Source organism: Vigna radiata, chromosome 7, assembly GCF_000741045.1.
Source record: "Vigna radiata var. radiata cultivar VC1973A chromosome 7, Vradiata_ver6, whole genome shotgun sequence".
Lineage (NCBI taxonomy): Eukaryota > Viridiplantae > Streptophyta > Magnoliopsida > Fabales > Fabaceae > Vigna > Vigna radiata.
In genome coordinates, this window is record NC_028357.1 from 15,060,305 (window position 1) to 15,078,112 (window position 17,808).

The 17,808-nt window shown below is 31.7% G+C and overlaps 1 protein-coding gene across 1 annotated transcript; it reads right to left on the reverse strand.

Annotated features, from left to right (window-relative positions):
* Positions 1 to 919: 919 nt before the first annotated feature.
* LOC106767550 (nodulin-related protein 1) lies at positions 920 to 1,471 on the reverse strand. The gene has a single exon (XM_014652471.2). The coding sequence runs from the start codon at positions 1,437 to 1,439 to the stop codon at positions 1,089 to 1,091; it is 351 nt and encodes a 116-aa protein (XP_014507957.1). The 5' UTR covers positions 1,440 to 1,471; the 3' UTR covers positions 920 to 1,088.
* Between the last annotated feature and the right edge of the window lie 16,337 nt (positions 1,472 to 17,808).

Below are 17,808 nucleotides of genomic sequence, written 5' to 3' on the forward strand. Positions count from 1 at the left end.
AAAAAATACCATTTTATGTTAAAAAATAACTAGGGGCATTTTAGTAATCTTTCATTTCTACCAATTAAACAAATTTTTTAATTCTATCACATCAATCAAATCCTACACTAATTCTCACAAACTTTACCCTCAAATTCACTCTCAATTACCCACAAATCTACTCAAAAAAACAACAACATAATTACTCTCAAATCCACTCAAATCATCTCTCCCTAATCCATTTATAAGAATTTTGTAAAGGAGAAACTAACATTCTCTCCTAAAGGAGAAATTAATCTTCTTTCTTAATATTTTTCTCAACTAAAATAAAAGAAAAGGAAGAGACTTTGGGATGCGTTCCTAAGAAAACACTAGACCCCTTTTATAACACAAAAAGTATGCCCCAAGTAAATTTTCATAAATGTGAAACTTCTGAAGGTAATTTTCCACCTATGTGAGACTTCTTTTTCTCACAAATTGTCCAAATAAACTTAATTTAATGAACTAATAAAAACTCATAAGGGCTCCCAAAGCTAAAATAACTATAATTTAAATTGAATCATATGCATTTTATCTTAAATTGTTTATTTTGCCATTTAAATGAAGTTAAGTCAAAATGTTCTTTGTTTTATAAATTATATTTAAGAAAATATTGTGTTTTAAAAATGATACATATATCATAATTTATATTTATTTAAATATCAAATCATTATACCTAATTAAAAATAATTTTATTAACAATATGACTTAGTTTTAAAAATATGTTTTTATTTATTCAATTGCTATATCTTTTTTTGACGGAGGCTTCACGTTTATGCAGAGGAGTAGAGCATAGGCTTGGAAGTCGCTTTTCGTGTTTCCAAAAAGAAGAACGAATGGAAGAATGAAAAATGAAAAAGATGAAAACTTGGCGTTCACAGTTCTAGAAGAATAATGAAAATGGAGAAAAGGCAAGAAAATCCTAAATGATTCAACGTTAATATAATCAGATACACAGAAAAGATCTTTCTTGTACAAACACCAGATCATGTCATATTTATTCAATATTACATAGAAGAAGAAGAAGAACACTAAAGTGAGAAACCAAAGACCTTTTTCTTCTAATACAACTACTTTTTGAAGAAGCCTCCAGCCAAACTTGCAAGACCACCCAAACCACCACCCTCTTCAGGTTTGGAATCTGCAGGTTGAGAAGGTGCAGCAGCCTTGTCCTGGTACTGGTGCAGATAATCGGCAGCTTTGTCCACGTACTGCCCTATGCCCTGCTGCCCGTCCAGTTTCCCATACTTCCCCGCCGCGTCAAGAAGGTCTCCCGCCGCGTCCGCCACCTTTGTCTTGTCCACCTTGTCGCTTTCGTTCCGGAGAGTGGACTGCGCCGCGTCTGCCACCAGCTTCGCGCTCGCCAGAAGCTCGCTGCTCGACTGCTCTGTCGGTTTGTTCTGGGTTTCTTCTGAAGCCATTGTTTAGTTGCTTCTTCGGCAAAAACTGTTAGTGGGTTTTTATAGTGAGTGCCTAAGATTCTGCAAGAGAAATATCTCTTGAATTTGTGGTTCAAGATATGTGGGTCCGCCTTATCTGCTCTCAGACATCAATACATGTCGTGTGGTACTGTTTGCTCTCTGTGTCGGCAATCTCTTTTTGTGTTTCGATGTTTTAGATAGAAAATAAATTTCACATAAATGGAAAATTTTGAATCCAGAAATATCTCAAAAATTAAAAAACAATATTAATTAATTTGAAAATTAAAGAAAATAAAAATAATATGTGGGTTGGGGAAGTTTATATCTCTTTGGACTGTTACATATTTGATCAAATGTTTTTTTATGAATAATACAAGATCTTGTACTGGTTAAATATTTTGTATTCATTGGTTGTAAACACCGTTTATATAGTTTGTGTTTAATTTTCGTTAAATAATTTACACAATAGTAATCATTGACTTTAGAAACCGGGAAATATATAAAAAAAAATCAGATATCAATTATAGAACTGATTAGCATTTTTTTAGGTGGATGACGTGGGTTCAAATATGTTGATGGGTATATAATATTGATAGTGTTGTTGTTGATATCTTTCAAGATTTGGAGTGTGACTACAAACTTGTTTCATCATTAAAACTTAATCAATGCAGACTATCACAATTCAACATATAGAGATGTTTCTTTCTGGGTTAAATCCCTTCAAATGTCTCTATTTTCGTAACTTTTTTTCAATTGCATTCTCGTTTTATTTTTTTTGCCAATTTGATCCTTAATAGTGTAAAATTGACTCAATTGAATCATCATCGTTAAATCAATTTAATCCCGTCAAGTTTTTGCTGTTATGTTTGGGTGACGTGATTAGTATTAAAAACGTGGCTTGCATCAGAGCGTCTGCAGTGAATTATTGAGGTACGTGGCAGTTTCTTGAAAAAAGATTTTAAAAATTGGGTTTTATTTTCAAAGTTTTTATTAATTTGGGAATTAGGGTTCGTTTTTCAGAAAATTGATGAAGAGAGAATTGTGTCGCAAAGCAATTAAAGGTTGCGGAATAGAGAAGTGTGTCGTAAAGCAACGAACCATTGTGGAGAGAAGTGTGTGCTGAGGACTGTAAAATCCATGTTTTTTTTTCTCTTTCCTAGTTCCTCTTTTGTTTCTCTCTTGGATTCGCCATAACTGTTCCTGATTTGTGTGCTTTCAGATACCCTTTCCCCCCAATTGAAGTAAAACTCATCCATTCATTTCAGAATTGTTTGTTCTGTAAGAAAGGAATCTGCTTGAGATTAGCTGTAGGGATTGGGGAAAGGTGGGAAATGGATGGGGGAGAGGATCAGTTTTATGATACTCGTGAGGAATTGTGTTCTGTCTCTGATGGGGGTTCGGATTGTTCAGAGTCAGATGAATCTAGTTCTGGTAACAATGGACATGTTACTAGGCACAAGGTTTGGGCAAAGGACCTTGGAAGTGTTAACCAGAGACGCCAGAATTTATTGAGATGGATGGGTTTGGAGTCTGATTTGAATTATTCAACGAAGGGAGTGGAGTTTCAAGATCAACCTTGTGGGATTGACCGAATCACTACTACAAGTGGGGCGGTTTTGAGGACTTCTCTTGCTGTTGAGGAGGGTCTTCCCTCTACCTCAAACTAGATTGTGTTGGATTCCTTGTCTGGTGAGGCTTCCGGTTCTCGAGAAAATCGCGAGAATTCGGCGTGTATGATAAGGAATTTGGATGATGGAACACAGTATATTGTGGATAAGCTAGGTCAGGATGGAACTCTTAGTACACTGCGTGTTTTGGGTTCGAACCAATTGATTAGCTTGGTACCTTAAACAAATTACGAAGCTCAAATGGCCTAATTTCCCTCCTCACTATGGACTTCGACTGCTTGCGATTCATTCCGCTTCACAATCTCTTCCCAATTTCAAAACGCAAATGTTTCTGAAAACCCCAAATTCACAAACCCTAATTTATAAATGTTTATGAAAACCCCCAATTTTTAAAATGATTTTTTGCAAAAGGCCACAAGAGTAAAAAAAACAGCCAAGACACTCTGTGCAGGCCACGTATTAAATAATAGACACGTCACCCAAACAGAAGAGCAAAAACTTGACGGGGTTAAGTTGATTTAACGGCGATGGCTCAATTGAGTCAATTTTACACTATTAAGGATCAAATTTGCAAAAAAAATAAAACGGGGATGCAACTGGGAAAAAGTTATGAAAATAGGGACCTTCGAAGGGGTTTAACCTTCTTTCTGCATTATATTCTCCCAGCATTTTCTAATTTTTTTTTTAAAAGATTATTTTTGTTAGGTTTTATTAAATATGTTCGTTTCTTTTTTTTTTCTAGTTGGATTCCTTAAAATGAAAAATTAAAACAATTGGTTTTTGTCGTTAGATTAGGTTAATGGAGTTAATTTTCAGATGAATTGTAAGTTTGACGTAAAACATTTTAAAGACGTGGTAGGGTCTTACGTGGAAATTGTTTATATGAAACATTAAAAAAAAAACAAGGGTTTTCTAAAATCTAAAATTATACAATCACCAATTAGGGTTCGATTAAAATTAGGAACGAGAATGTTCTTTGAGGTTGGATGTTGAAGCGGGAACTTGTTCGTTACTGGAGAGGGTTTTTGCGAAATTAGGGCTTTCGTGGTTGGTGATTGGAGTATTAGGTGCAATCGCGAGCTCCTTCGACATGAAGCGCAAACTCTTTGGACGTGTATCGAAAAGTGGTTAGAGTGAAATTTCGTGCAATGTTAATATATGTAGTATAGCTAGGTTTGAATTTATTATTTAGTGTTTTTTGTAGTGTGGGGTTTTTTCAAATGTAAGGTTGGGGTTGTCCGAAAATGTTATGTATGGTTATTGCGGTGTGGTCTCCCTTATCCCCCATAGTTAAAATTGTTTTGTTCTGTCATTATCAGTTCGTATTTGTTTTAATATACGGTATTTTTTTGTTAGGTTTAATCATTCTGATAGTCCCTATTTTCGGTGACTTTTTTCAATTAGGTCCCTCATTTTTTCTTTTTCTCAATTGGGTCTTTATTTTCGAAAAATTGAAGCAATTAGGTCACTGTCGTTAGTTCCGTACTAACATCGTTAAAAAGGGTGACAGGTGTCAGCTCGTGATTTTTTTGAATTTTTTAAATATATTTTTAATTATTTATATTTTTACTTTTTATTTTTTTTCTTTTAAAAATAAAATTTGCCACGTGTCAAGTTGACATTGTGCCACGTAGCAATGACAGTGTGAGGTGGCATTGTCAAACCACGTGTCATTGCGTTTGTTTCAATTTGGTCCCTATATTTTTATTTTGTTCCAATTTGGTCCTTGTATTTTTATTTTGTCTCAATTTAGTCTTAATTTTATTAAAAATTTAAAAAAATTTGTTCCTTCCCAAATAAAATACGGTATGTACATTTTCCAAATTTTTGTCTTTAAATTTGTTTCTGTTAAGCAAATTATTAGTAATGATGTATTTCAAATCGAAATATTTAACTCTAGAAATTTTTTATGAATTGTTGAGGAAGTATTGAGACTATACTTGTGTAGATTACCTTCACAAAAATATTTATTATTGAGATGTTAACTTTTATAAGTTACTCATTCATATTATTTAGGTTAAATGATTTCTTTACTATTATATAAATAAAAATGTGTCATATGTTAGTTTGTAATTTTTTTATTTTTCTAATAAAAAAATTAATTTGTATAAATTTTTTTGTAAAGATTTATATACAAATAAAATTTTGTTTGAACTTGGAGAGAAACAAAATTGTTTAGTTTTTTTAAAAAAAATAGGACTAAATTAAGACCAAATAAGAATACAGGGACCAAATTGAGATAAATTAAAAATATAAGGACCAAATTGAGACAAATCTAATGATACATGGTCTGATAGTGACACATGGCACTATCAGTGCCACCTCACATTGTTATTGCCACATGGCTCAATGTCAACTTGACACGTGGCAATATTTTAAAAAATAAAATAAAAAATAAAAAATAAAAATAATTAAAAATATATTTAAAAAATTCAAAAAAATCACGAGCTGACACGCGTCATCCTTTTTAACGGTGTTAGTACGGAACTAACAATAGTGACCTAATTGCTTCAATTTTTCAAAAATAGGGATCCAATTGAAGAAAAGAGAAAATAAGGGACCTAATTGAGAAAAATCACCGAAAATAGGGACTATCAGAATGATTAAACCTTTTTGTTATTATATGATTATTTATAGGTGTAGGATTTTGTTCATTGTCTTTTCTGTGATGGAGGATGATATAGAGGTGGTTATTCACCACGGGGGTAAGTTTGTGAACGAAGGGTGCCTTAAGTATGAAGGGGAAATTGATACTTTAACTTTTGAACCAAACTTATGGAGTTAATTTGTTGTAGTTAGTGTAGTCAAAGGGCTTGGGTATGATGGATTCAAAGATTTATGGTTTTTTTGTAGATGTGGGTTTGTGTTAGATGATAGGCTAGAACCTTTGTGTGATGACAAAGGAGTTATGCATATGGTGAACTTAGCTAGGTTAAATGGTCAAGGTTCATTTATATCTTGTGCACAGTGTGTCTGAAGCTGAGGTCATACACATGATTGAATATGATGTTGATGAAGGACGTGACGAAGTTGCACTAGTGATGCACAAGGGCCGTGAGGGTCCAATGTTGGATGAGGGTATAGTTGACAGTGAAAGACATGGAGATGGTGGTGTAAGTCCACAGTTGGGTGAGAGGATATAAGAAGATGATGGTGAGCGTGTATGTGCTACTGAAACTGAGGGACATGGTGGTGTAACTAAACATTTAGGTGAGAGTAAAGAAAAAGGTGATGGTGAGGGTGTATGTGGTAGTCAAACCAAGGGAGATGTTGGGTGAGGCGAGAGAAAAACATGATGGTTAGGGTGTATGTGGTACTCAATCCTTAGGAGATGGTGGTGTAACTCAAGAGTTGGGTGAGGGTGTAGGTGGTGGTCAAAGCGAGGGAGATGGTTTAGGTGAGTAAGAGGAGAGAAGTAGATGACGGTGACGATTTAGGTTGTAGTCAAAGACATGGAGATGGTGGTGAATATGAACCTACAACATTTGAAGAGGACGCATGTATTGTTGGTGATTGAAGTACATCAGATGATGATGATAAAGATGATGAAGATGATGGTGAGGTGAATAGTATGGAGGGGTTAGTTAACACAAATGTTGAGTGTCACTTCAGAGAAGGAGATTGCTATGGTAATATGCATGTACAAGTTGAATTTGTTTCACTTGAAAATGAGAGGTTAGATTGGAGTGATATTTCTGAGTTCGATTTGAATGATGATGACATAAGTGATAGCGGTTTGTTCAATGATGAATGGGAATCTGAAGACTTAATTGCTCCTAACATCAGTGATGAAGAAAATAATGGGGAAAAGGGTTATGGCAAATTCGTTACATTTACTATGCCTAAAAGTATGGTTGATTTCAAATGGGAAGTGAGAACATATTTTGGTGACAAATAAGACATCTTGGATGAAATGAAAACGTATGCACCAAAGAATGGAAGAAATATCAAATTTGTTAAAAATGATAAGAAAATAATAAGGCTTAAATGTGTGAGAGCAAAAGGATAATGCCCTTGGATGACATACTATGGTTACATGGAGGTAGTGCATACATGGCAATTGAGGATTGTTGTGGACACCCACACATGCAATAGGGAGCACAAGTTGTGCTTACTGAATGCCAAATGGTTAAGTAAAAAATTGGAAAAAACAGTCAAAGAAAATCTTAATGTTAAGGGAGTTGATATTAGAGAGAAAATTAGTAGGAAATGGAACATAGGAATATCTAAATGTATGGCTTACAGGGCCAAAGCCCTTGTTTCAAACAAAGTGGAAGGGTCATTCACTATGCAATATAAGAGGATTTATAATTATGCAAATGAGCTCTTAGCAAGAAATCTAGGGTCAACTATCAAGGTCAAAGTTGAGGAGAATGACGGAAAGCCAATATTCAAGAGGTTCTACACATGCCTGAAGGCATGCAAAGATAGATTTGTGTTATGCAGGCCAATCATTGGCCTTGATGGAGCTTTTTTGAAAGACATAGATGGTGGAAAGTTGTTAACTGCTATTGGTAGATATGCGAACGACCAAATGTTGCCACTTGCATATGTCGTCGTAGAGGTAGAGAACAAGGACACTTGGACATGGTTTATGAAGCTACTCATTGAAGACCTTGGTGGACCTAAAGTGTGTTGTTCAGTTACATTTATATCATATCAACAGAAGGTAAATTGCATTGTATTTCAAAATCTTTTACTTCATATGCATAATATGAAAATGAAAACTATTTAACTTAATTTTGAATCTGACAAGGACTATTACCAGTGGTACAAGATTTACTTCATGGAGTTGCGTAGAGATTTTGTGTAAGGCACCCTTATGCCAACTTTAGGAAGAAATTCCCTAGAAAAAATCTAAAGAAGCTAATGTGGAGGACAACTACAACAACCCACCAACAGAACTAGGAGAAGGAGATGAGAAGTATAAAAGAGGTCAACCAAGACATGTTTAGGCACTTGATAACTATTCCTCCAAGGTTTGTAAGTGTGACTTCACTTTTCTTTTTGGTTCTGATTAATGTAGATACCGATAGTGTTTCTTTCATTGTAGGTATTGGTCAAGATCAAGGTTCACAAGCAGACCTCATTGTGATACCTTGGTTAATAACATGTCAGAAGCATTTAATAGTGTTTTGGTTCATACGAGAGGAAAACCCATCATTACAATGTTGGAGGAAATCCTAGTTTACATGATAAAGAGATGGGTCATAACATGTCAAAGATAGGTTCATTTCAATCATCAATTTGTCCAAAAATCCTTAGTAGACTATGAAAGGAGGCATAACTAACAAAATATTGGCTTCCCAAGTATTCATGAATTTTGGTAAATGTTTTTCTTTGTTCATAAGAATGTAGTACATTTCTAATTTTGTGTTATGTTCATAGTTAGTCTGCAAACAAGTTATTTGAAGTCAAACACGTGTCACAAAGTGGGGACCAGTTTGTGGTGGATTTCATATATTTTTGGAATGTATATCAAACTTTAACTAATGTTTTTGTAAAGTTGGATTTATAAGCACTTTCTTGGGAACGAAGGAGGCATGTGCTGCCCACTTACAACGAAAACAATCATCGTACGACATGGTAGGTGACATGGAGGCTTACTTGGAGTCTACTTGAAGGCAGGTCATATTAGGATGGACTGAGGTATGATGGGGTCATCTTATGCCTATACCCGTCACATAGGGGGACTCTTCCATTTATGGTGATTTGTATTTTTTTGGGTGGATCAAAGTTGATGAGATGCTTCACCAACATCTATCTAAACACGTGTTAAGACAATTTAGGTTTGAAGATCCACAATCGTCACAGTTTGTTGTAGAGGTCAACATAGTAACCATTGATGGTACTTGGTTGCATTATGTAGACCACGTTATAACCCATGTCATACCAACCTCATCTCCATGTGTTTATGTTTAAGGATACCTACAGTTGTTTAAAAGGTTATCCCATTTGTACATGTTTCCTACCCCTGACGAAAACTGACCGAGTCTCGCAATTCGTAGCAGACGACATTTTCCAGATGACGTCCTAGTTCATCGTAGATCGCCCTCAGATTCTGGTTTGCTGGTATGTAATGACACATTGTTTATGTGTTACATGATATTTAGGAATGTTTAATTATTTGTGTGTGACTATCAATGTAGTATGAGGCGTGTTATCAAAATCTTACAGACCATGATATCTTGTCATGATGTGACTAAGTGTGTTGTAGTGTAGGATCATATTAACGAGGCCCTGCAGATAGCTTGTACTTCGACTGACGATCATTCATCAAGTAGTAGAGGTCGTCTAAATGTACACGATAGACAATCATCTTCAACTGGATAAGATCACTTACCACCTTTATTTCATTGGATGTATTTATCACGATCCAACATTATCATCAACTACTGCATTTCAGTTCTCGACCATCTCAAAGATCGTTTGTATGTATATCTTGCATTATAAATTTGTTTTATTATTGTGACATTATAATCATTATGCTCTTTCATAGTTAGTAGAATATTTAAACGTTTTACTTGACTCTTAGTCATATCAACGAGTAATATTTGTTTAATAGGATTTAACCTCCTAGCAAAAACATGACCAACTAAACTCTCAGTCAATTCATGGTTGTGATATTCGTATATTACCTTTAACACCTAATTCTCTCTATTAGAATAAGGTTTGCCCCTCAACTTAAAGGGACACTAACATTTTTTTATGTCGTATACACTGAGTTGAACATCAGGTTTGTACTTCCTGTATTTATCACTCCTTTAACAACATAACAAGATAAACGTCTTTCATCCATGTTCACCAATAATTGTGTTAGATCTTATAGTTACGACAACAAAGTCAATGCCAAATGCAATCCTCGAACTTATTCAATTAATTCATCGCATGAGAGAAATATTTTATCAATTGTAAAGTTATTTATATAATCGTCCTCTGCCACTTCATTTATGAAAGAAGAAAATTCGAACATGAAATTCGAATTTATTTGTTAATCCATCAAATCAAATGGATATTTGTCCATCTTAACATATATTAATCACCTATAACAAACATGTTTACCACTTAATACCTCACTAAATATTAATACTAATAATAAAATTGTAAGATATTAAAAATTAAATCAGAAAAAAAAACTTAAGTAAAAAAATTAAGGATAATGATATTTAGACAACATTTTTTTTACAACATTTGAACATTGATTACATGTCAATATGTGATTGGTCAAAAATTACTCCATAATCAATAATAATAATCATAAACACTATTGAGGAGTAATTTTTGACCAATCACAGATTGACACGTAATCAATGTTCAAATATTGTCAAAAAAATGTTGTCTAAATATCATTATCCAAAAATTAAATAGGTTTCATAGATTTTAAAATTTATTGAACTTTTAATCAAATTTTAAAATCTAATTAAAATTTTGTCAACTTTCAAAAATCAATTAAAAATTTGACAGATTTTAAAATTTATTAACTCTTAATCAGTTTTTACAATTTGAATTTTGAAATTCGTTAACCCTTAATGGACAAGCTCTTAACTAAATTTCTAAAACTGATTAAGAATTTAACGAATTTTAAAATCTGATTATTTATGAAGTTAGAAGAATTTTGAGTGAAAGAACTTACTGAAAAAAGAGTATCTCACGTCCACATATCACGTAATTAAAAGCACGACCACCATACAAACACCAATAAACAATGATAGACTACAACCACAAATATTAAGAACCACGAGCAAAGTCAATGAACAACTGAAAAAAGAAAAGAACAAAAAGAAAGGAGTGTAGAATAGATGAAAAAGTGAAGGCCATGCGGGTAAATATAGCTATAACGATTAAATGTAGTTGGTAAAAATTAAACCAATTTGGTAACATTTAGGTACATGAAAAAACACTCCTATTTCTACTTCAGCTAAGAAGGTATAATTTCACCTTTTTAGACAATTTTTTATATATGTCAAGATCAAATAATTATAAATATAAAAGAATATGAATTCAAAATTTATATTATAAACTAATTTTGTAATATTTATTAGATATAAATTCAAAATCAACTTTCTAATGAGAAATTTTGAATTTAGCTTAACGTAATTAGTTAGTCTTATCCACTAAAATCATCATAATATATATATATATATATATATATATATATATATATATATATATATATATATATATATATATATATATATATATATATATATATTATGTTCTAGAGATTAGTAATTCTCAAATTCAATAAATGTGTTAAAATAACAAAAAGAAAATTAAAATAAATCACACATAAATACATACAAAAATTTATGTATAAAAAAAAGAGATTTGAATAGAATTAAAAAAATAACTTTCAATATAATTTGAAAAAAAAATGTCATAAATGTCAGTCTTATTTCATTTTAATAAAGAAAATATAAAAAAATGAAAAGTATTATTATAATAAGTACAAAATTGTGGTCCACCATATAGTCACTGTATTTAAATATTTAAATCTTAATAATCGAATTTATGTTCTTTCATAATTGGGTGTATTTGAAATAAATTTATGATTAATTCATTAATGATTAAAAGCAAACTACACACCCATTCTACTTTTTTAAACAGAGTTATCTAATAAAATAAAATATAAAATATCTATGTCTGTTTATTTTTTATTTTAAAATAAATAAATATTATCTGTCTCCAATTTTAGGATTTCACAAATTATATAAAAATAAAAAAATTTAATTTTTTATCATAATGCAAAAATTTATTTATCAAAAACCTTAACATTTAAATATTTGTAATTTATTCAAAGCAAGTTTTAAAAAACTTATCGAATTACATTATTTAAAATAATAAAAATAACAAAACAATAAAATAACTCTAATTGTATTGTCTTAAAATTTTAAATAAAAATTTCAAGTCAATTTCTCTTTATTTCTCGAATTTATCATGCTTTATCAACATCGTCTGCTCACATATAATACATTATACGATTATCGCTGATAATTTTGTTCACGAACACAAACATGTATGGAGTAAGCTACCGATAAAACAATCATAATAACAAGATATAAGCATATGAATTATATCAACCATAAACAACCACTCCATACACAATAAGAATAACAATAGGGTTCATAATCCTCTAACATAACAATTCAATCATAATAAATTACTCAATTCTCGATCCATGATCATCCATCCTCAGTCCTCGACTCTAGGCCTAGACCACCGGTCTATCCATTAATCAACATTTATACTAATTACACCATGTGATACCATCACTATCAACATGGCATCCTCTAGAGCATCATCATCATTACGATCATTAACACATGTACCACCATCATGACTAACCCCATCACGAACATCGCCATGAGCATCCACAATACAATACACACAATGGAAAGAATTAGTCACACTCTTGTACCTTGCCTCATCCACTTGTAGCTACTCTTATAAATCCTTTGTAGCCTCCCCTATATGCTCGAGTAGTCCTACAACCCAGCTAAGTAACATGTATTCTTGCCACATAAGGATAAGGAAACCACCATCAGCCCCACACAAGGAAGGTTCAATACCCGAACAACCCTTCCTTTACACACAAGGCAAAAGGAAACACCTATCTCCAAATAAACTCAGGATTTATTAGGTACAACAAGTAGACTTATCCCCCACTCTTATGCTCATCAACCACACACTCAAGTACATCCCAACACCCACTCATGCTCCAATCTCAAACACAAGTCAAGACTAACCCTAAACATAACCACTAATCTCATTCTCTGATTATCATCCCCTTCCACAACTCCTCAAGTTTGGTCCATATCCATTCTTTATCAAATTCATCATTTTTGACAAAAATGCACTGGGATAATTGATGATCATAAATGATGATCGATGGTTCCCGAGAGGTTCACAATTACACACAATATATTGTGATAACCGATTATTTTAGTGGCTTTAACACATCAAATTTCCAAATTCATCACACTTGAAAGGATAATCGATTATCATCCCAGATAATCGATTATTCCTGAAACAAAACTCAACACCAATGCACACATAATTGATTATAACTAGTGATAATCGATTATTGTCGAATCAAAACACATCGTGGATAGAATTCAACTGTTCAAAACACACATACGTCACTCTTAGATCACGAGGGAACATACCCAACACATCATGCATGCATTTAAGCTTCACACACCCTTATGAACATACCATAATACATATATGACATCATTTGAATCATCAAAAACCCATCATTATGCGATTAGGCCCAAACAAACCCAATGTACCACATATGATTATCATACCATCTTTATAACATATATTTGCATGGTAAAACTCCAAAACATCATAATTTTATTTCTCCTTAGCATCAATACTTATTTTTATGGGATAACACGACAAAAACCATACATACTTTCATAGGAAGAACCCAACACAAATTTTACTTAAACTCTATCCTCATGCATACACAAACCCTTATCCAACAATAACCACAAATAATCATAACCAAAATCATGTACACATGCATCAAAACAAAGATTATCAATCAGAATAATCAAGAACATATAACATATAACAACAAGCAAACAAACTTAAGCTTCCCCCACACATTGGTCAATCCCAAGGCTTTATCTACAACACCAATCATCTCTTGCACTAGGGTTTTCTACAACTCTTCCTCTTCTCTCTTAGAAAACGTCTTTGTATTCCTATCACTCTCTTACCTTTTTCCTCTTCTCCCTTTCCTATTACATTTTATATTATTTTGTATAGGAAAATGATACTTTGACAAACGAGATTTGACAAATTTTTGACAAACATTACGTGTCAGCGTGTCATTGGTTCAACATTTTGAATAAAAAAAAATTGAAATGACGTGGATTAGCAGTGTCTGACAGAGCTGGCTTTCATTTTGAATTGAGATTTCATTTTCAAATTTACAGAATTTGAAAGAAACCCTAGAGAAAGAAAGCCTCCCTCCGAACCCTCAAAGCTCCACGACCTTGGCACACCGTGGGTCACCGTCGTTCGCCGTGAACGGTCACCGATCAAAGCTCCGCCACCGATCAAAGCTCTGTCACTGTTCAACGACCAAACCCCCTTGACCACTCCACGTCGTTCGCCGTTGAACGACCAATTTTTGGGGTATGTTCCTTCATTTCATCATTTTTTGGGTACTTTTACAACTTTTATTTGAACTTGGTCATATGATTCATTTTGTGTGCAATTATTTGTTTGCAGGAGGAACTTCAAGACATTAGGGAGAACTATGTTTGTAGTTATATTTACAGCAGATGGTAGAACAAAGAAATGAGTACTTCAATATGTTGTAATTATATTTTTATGTTCATAACCTTAAAAAGATGGTACAATTCTACATGACCTGGATAATATAACTTTTGATGTTGATGTACAAACATTTAGTTTTTTGCACTTTTATGAAGTTATTTGGATTGTATGAAGGTGTTTTAATTACATTGATTAGTGATTCTGATGTTTCTGTGCATAAAATAAGTGTTAGGCAGGTTTGTGAATTTAGATGGGCAAGCATCTTCAACTTTTGTTTTAGGCAGGTTTGTATATTGAATAAAATTCAACTTTGGTGCATAAAATAAAATCATGCTGCAGAAATGAAAGTGGTAGCAAGAACGATATAAATGGGTAGTTTAAGATAACTTTATGGACGAAGAGGGCATCTTTCAATGAACAACTTATTTTTGAACTCCAGACTTTACTATCCACAAAATATATTGAATTAAATTCATGAATTAAGTTTTAATAAGACATTTACATTGCACTCCATCCCCAAGAAAACGTTTATNTTTGAAGTCATGGTGNAGAGAATTAAGTGGTAGCTAAGGCAGTATAAGTGGGTAGTTTAGACTAACTTTCGGCACGAAGAGGGCATCTTTCAATGAACAACTTATTTTTGAACTCCATACTTTACTATCCACCAAATATATTGAATTAAATTCATGAATTAAGTTTTAATAAGACATTTACATTGCACTTCATCCCCAAGAAAACGTTTATGTTTGAAGTCATGGTGTAGAGAATTCAGTGGTAGTGAAGGCATTATAAGTGTGTAGTTTAGACTAACTTTCGGCACGGAGAGTGCATCTTTCAATGAACATGTTATTTTTGAACTCAACACCTTGTTATCCACCAAATATATTGAATAAAATTCATTAAATAAGTTTTAATGAGACATTTACATTGCAGTCCATCCCCAACAAAACGTTTATGTTTGAAGTCATGGTGCACAAATTTTAGTGGTAGCAGAAGCATTCTAAGTGGGTAGTTGTAGCTAAGTTCTTGCACGAAAAGGCCATGTTTCAATCANACTTATTTTGAAATGCATATTTTTAGTGAAGAAATAAAACCCTGTAAATAGCACCTTAAACACACATTATGAAAAACAATTCCTGGACATTGTGCAACAAATATCGTACACAAATAATAGTCAGTGTTGTATTAAACCATGTCAAAATCATTACGAAATCTAACACAATCATCATTGTAATGTTCAAATTGCATTACTAATAAATATTAATAATACATTTGTTTCATCAAAATGTAATACATGAACTGTATATATTGTAAGAGTTTTTTTTCGCCTCATATTATGAGGATCACAAACATAGTTCTCCTTAATGTCTTGAAGTTCCTCCTGCAAACAAATAATTGCACACAAAATGAATCATATGACCAAGTTCAAATAAAAGTTGTAAAAGTACCCAAAAAATGATGAAATGAAGGAACATACCCCAAAAAGTGGTCGTTCAACGGCGAACGACGATGGAGTGGTCAAGAGGGTTTGGTCGTTGAACAGTGACGGAGCTTTGATCGGTGGCCGTTCACGGCGAATGGTGGCGACCCACGGTGTGCCAAGGTCGTGGAGCTTTGAGGGTTCGGAGGGAGGCTTTCTCTCTCTAGGGTTTCTTTCAAATTCTGTAAATTTGAAAATAAAATCTCAATTCAAAATGAAAGCCAGCTCTGTAAGACACTGCTAATCCACGTCATTTCAAATTATTTTTTTATTCAAAATACTGAACCAATGACACGCTGACACATAGTGTTTGTCAAAAATTTGTCAAATCTCATTTGTCAAAGTATCATTTTCCATTTTGTATACCTTTACTTTCTACACCCCTAAAATAATTTCTAAACTATTGAATAAAGGTAAAAAGATTCTTTTACCCCATAGGTCAAAATTACAATTAAAATTTAAGTTTCTCTTAAACTCTTCCCCCTAAGAATTGAACATTCATGTATTCAATCATAAACAACATCTCTACCAAGAAATCAAGACATCACATTTACTAATATCACACTTACACACAAATCACCAAATTAATAACACACCAATCAATAACACTTAAAGCTCAAATCCACTATATTTTTTAATTATCACATTTTTCTTGATTCTTACATCATCCACTTCTTCAATAAATGTTTTTTTTAATTTAATTATTTTAAATATAAAAAAGTCAGTCCGAGAGCTATTTCCTATTTCTTTAAATTATGAGTCATTTGCATTATTTAATATACGTTTTCTACTTTATTCTTATTAAATTTAATTTTAATTCATATGTAATTTAAATTTTAAAATCTTGTTATGTTAAATTAAATTGAAAATATTTTTTTAAATTAATTAAGTTATGATATTATTATCATTTTAATTTAACAGACCGTATCAATAAAAAGACATGTTTTAATTTAAATAGTTTCTTTTTTAATATAATAAAGTGTTTATTATCATAGTCATTAAATTACCGGTGAAACATGGTTAACTTTTTATAAGAAAAAAATAATAGAAATATTATTATTATTTTAAGTAATGTTTTTTCTTTTGTAGATAGTTTTATAATTAAAAAATTAATTAATTATGAAAGGTAAAATTGATAAAATAATTATTTTAGTTTTAAAAAATTATTAGTTGAAAGGTAAAATGTGAACAGAAGTTCTTTGTATTAAGTTTAAATAATTTTTATTTATTTTATAAATAGTTTTATAATTAAAAAAACATTAAGTTTAAAGAATATCAAACAAATGATTAATATGAAAAATATAATTAGATAAAATTGATAAAATAATCATTTTAATCTAATAAAACTTTTATTGAAAAAAAAAGTGAAAGATTTAAATATACACACTAAAAAGAATTCTTTTACGTTCAAATATAAAAAAAATACCACTTCTATTGTTTGTGAAAGTTGTCATAAACATTTCCATATAAATTGTTTGAATGGGGAATAAACTATGTTAAGAGAATATTATCCACATATATTAAGAGGGAAGTGTTTAAGGTTTCTGATTATATTAATCATTATTTAAATATGATTAATGTAATAACGAGATGATTGAAAAAGTAATTTAATTGATTAGTTTGTTTATGTTACCTGTAATATAAATAAGTATATAAAACAAAATGATTAATTGTTTTTATGAACTAGAAAATTAAACTAGACAATATTAATTAAGTTCATCAGATATATCATTAAGCAACATAGATAAGAGTTGATGAGGATAATTTTCCCAAAGACTAAAAGTTGCAGTTCTAATTTCCTCCATAAAAAATATTGATTTTTATGATAATTATCTTAAAAATAATATTAATTATAATTTTTAATTGATTTTTTAGTTTATTTTATCAGCTATAGGTTTTTATTAATCTGTACATTAAAATAAAAATCTGGAAAAACTGATTAAAAAATTGAATATAGAGTAAAAGT

What these genes read in the sequence shown, in the direction of transcription:
- LOC106767550 (XM_014652471.2), bottom strand. Translation starts at nt 1,439, where the DNA reads ATGGCTTCAGAAGAAACCCAGAACAAACCGACAGAGCAGTCGAGCAGC.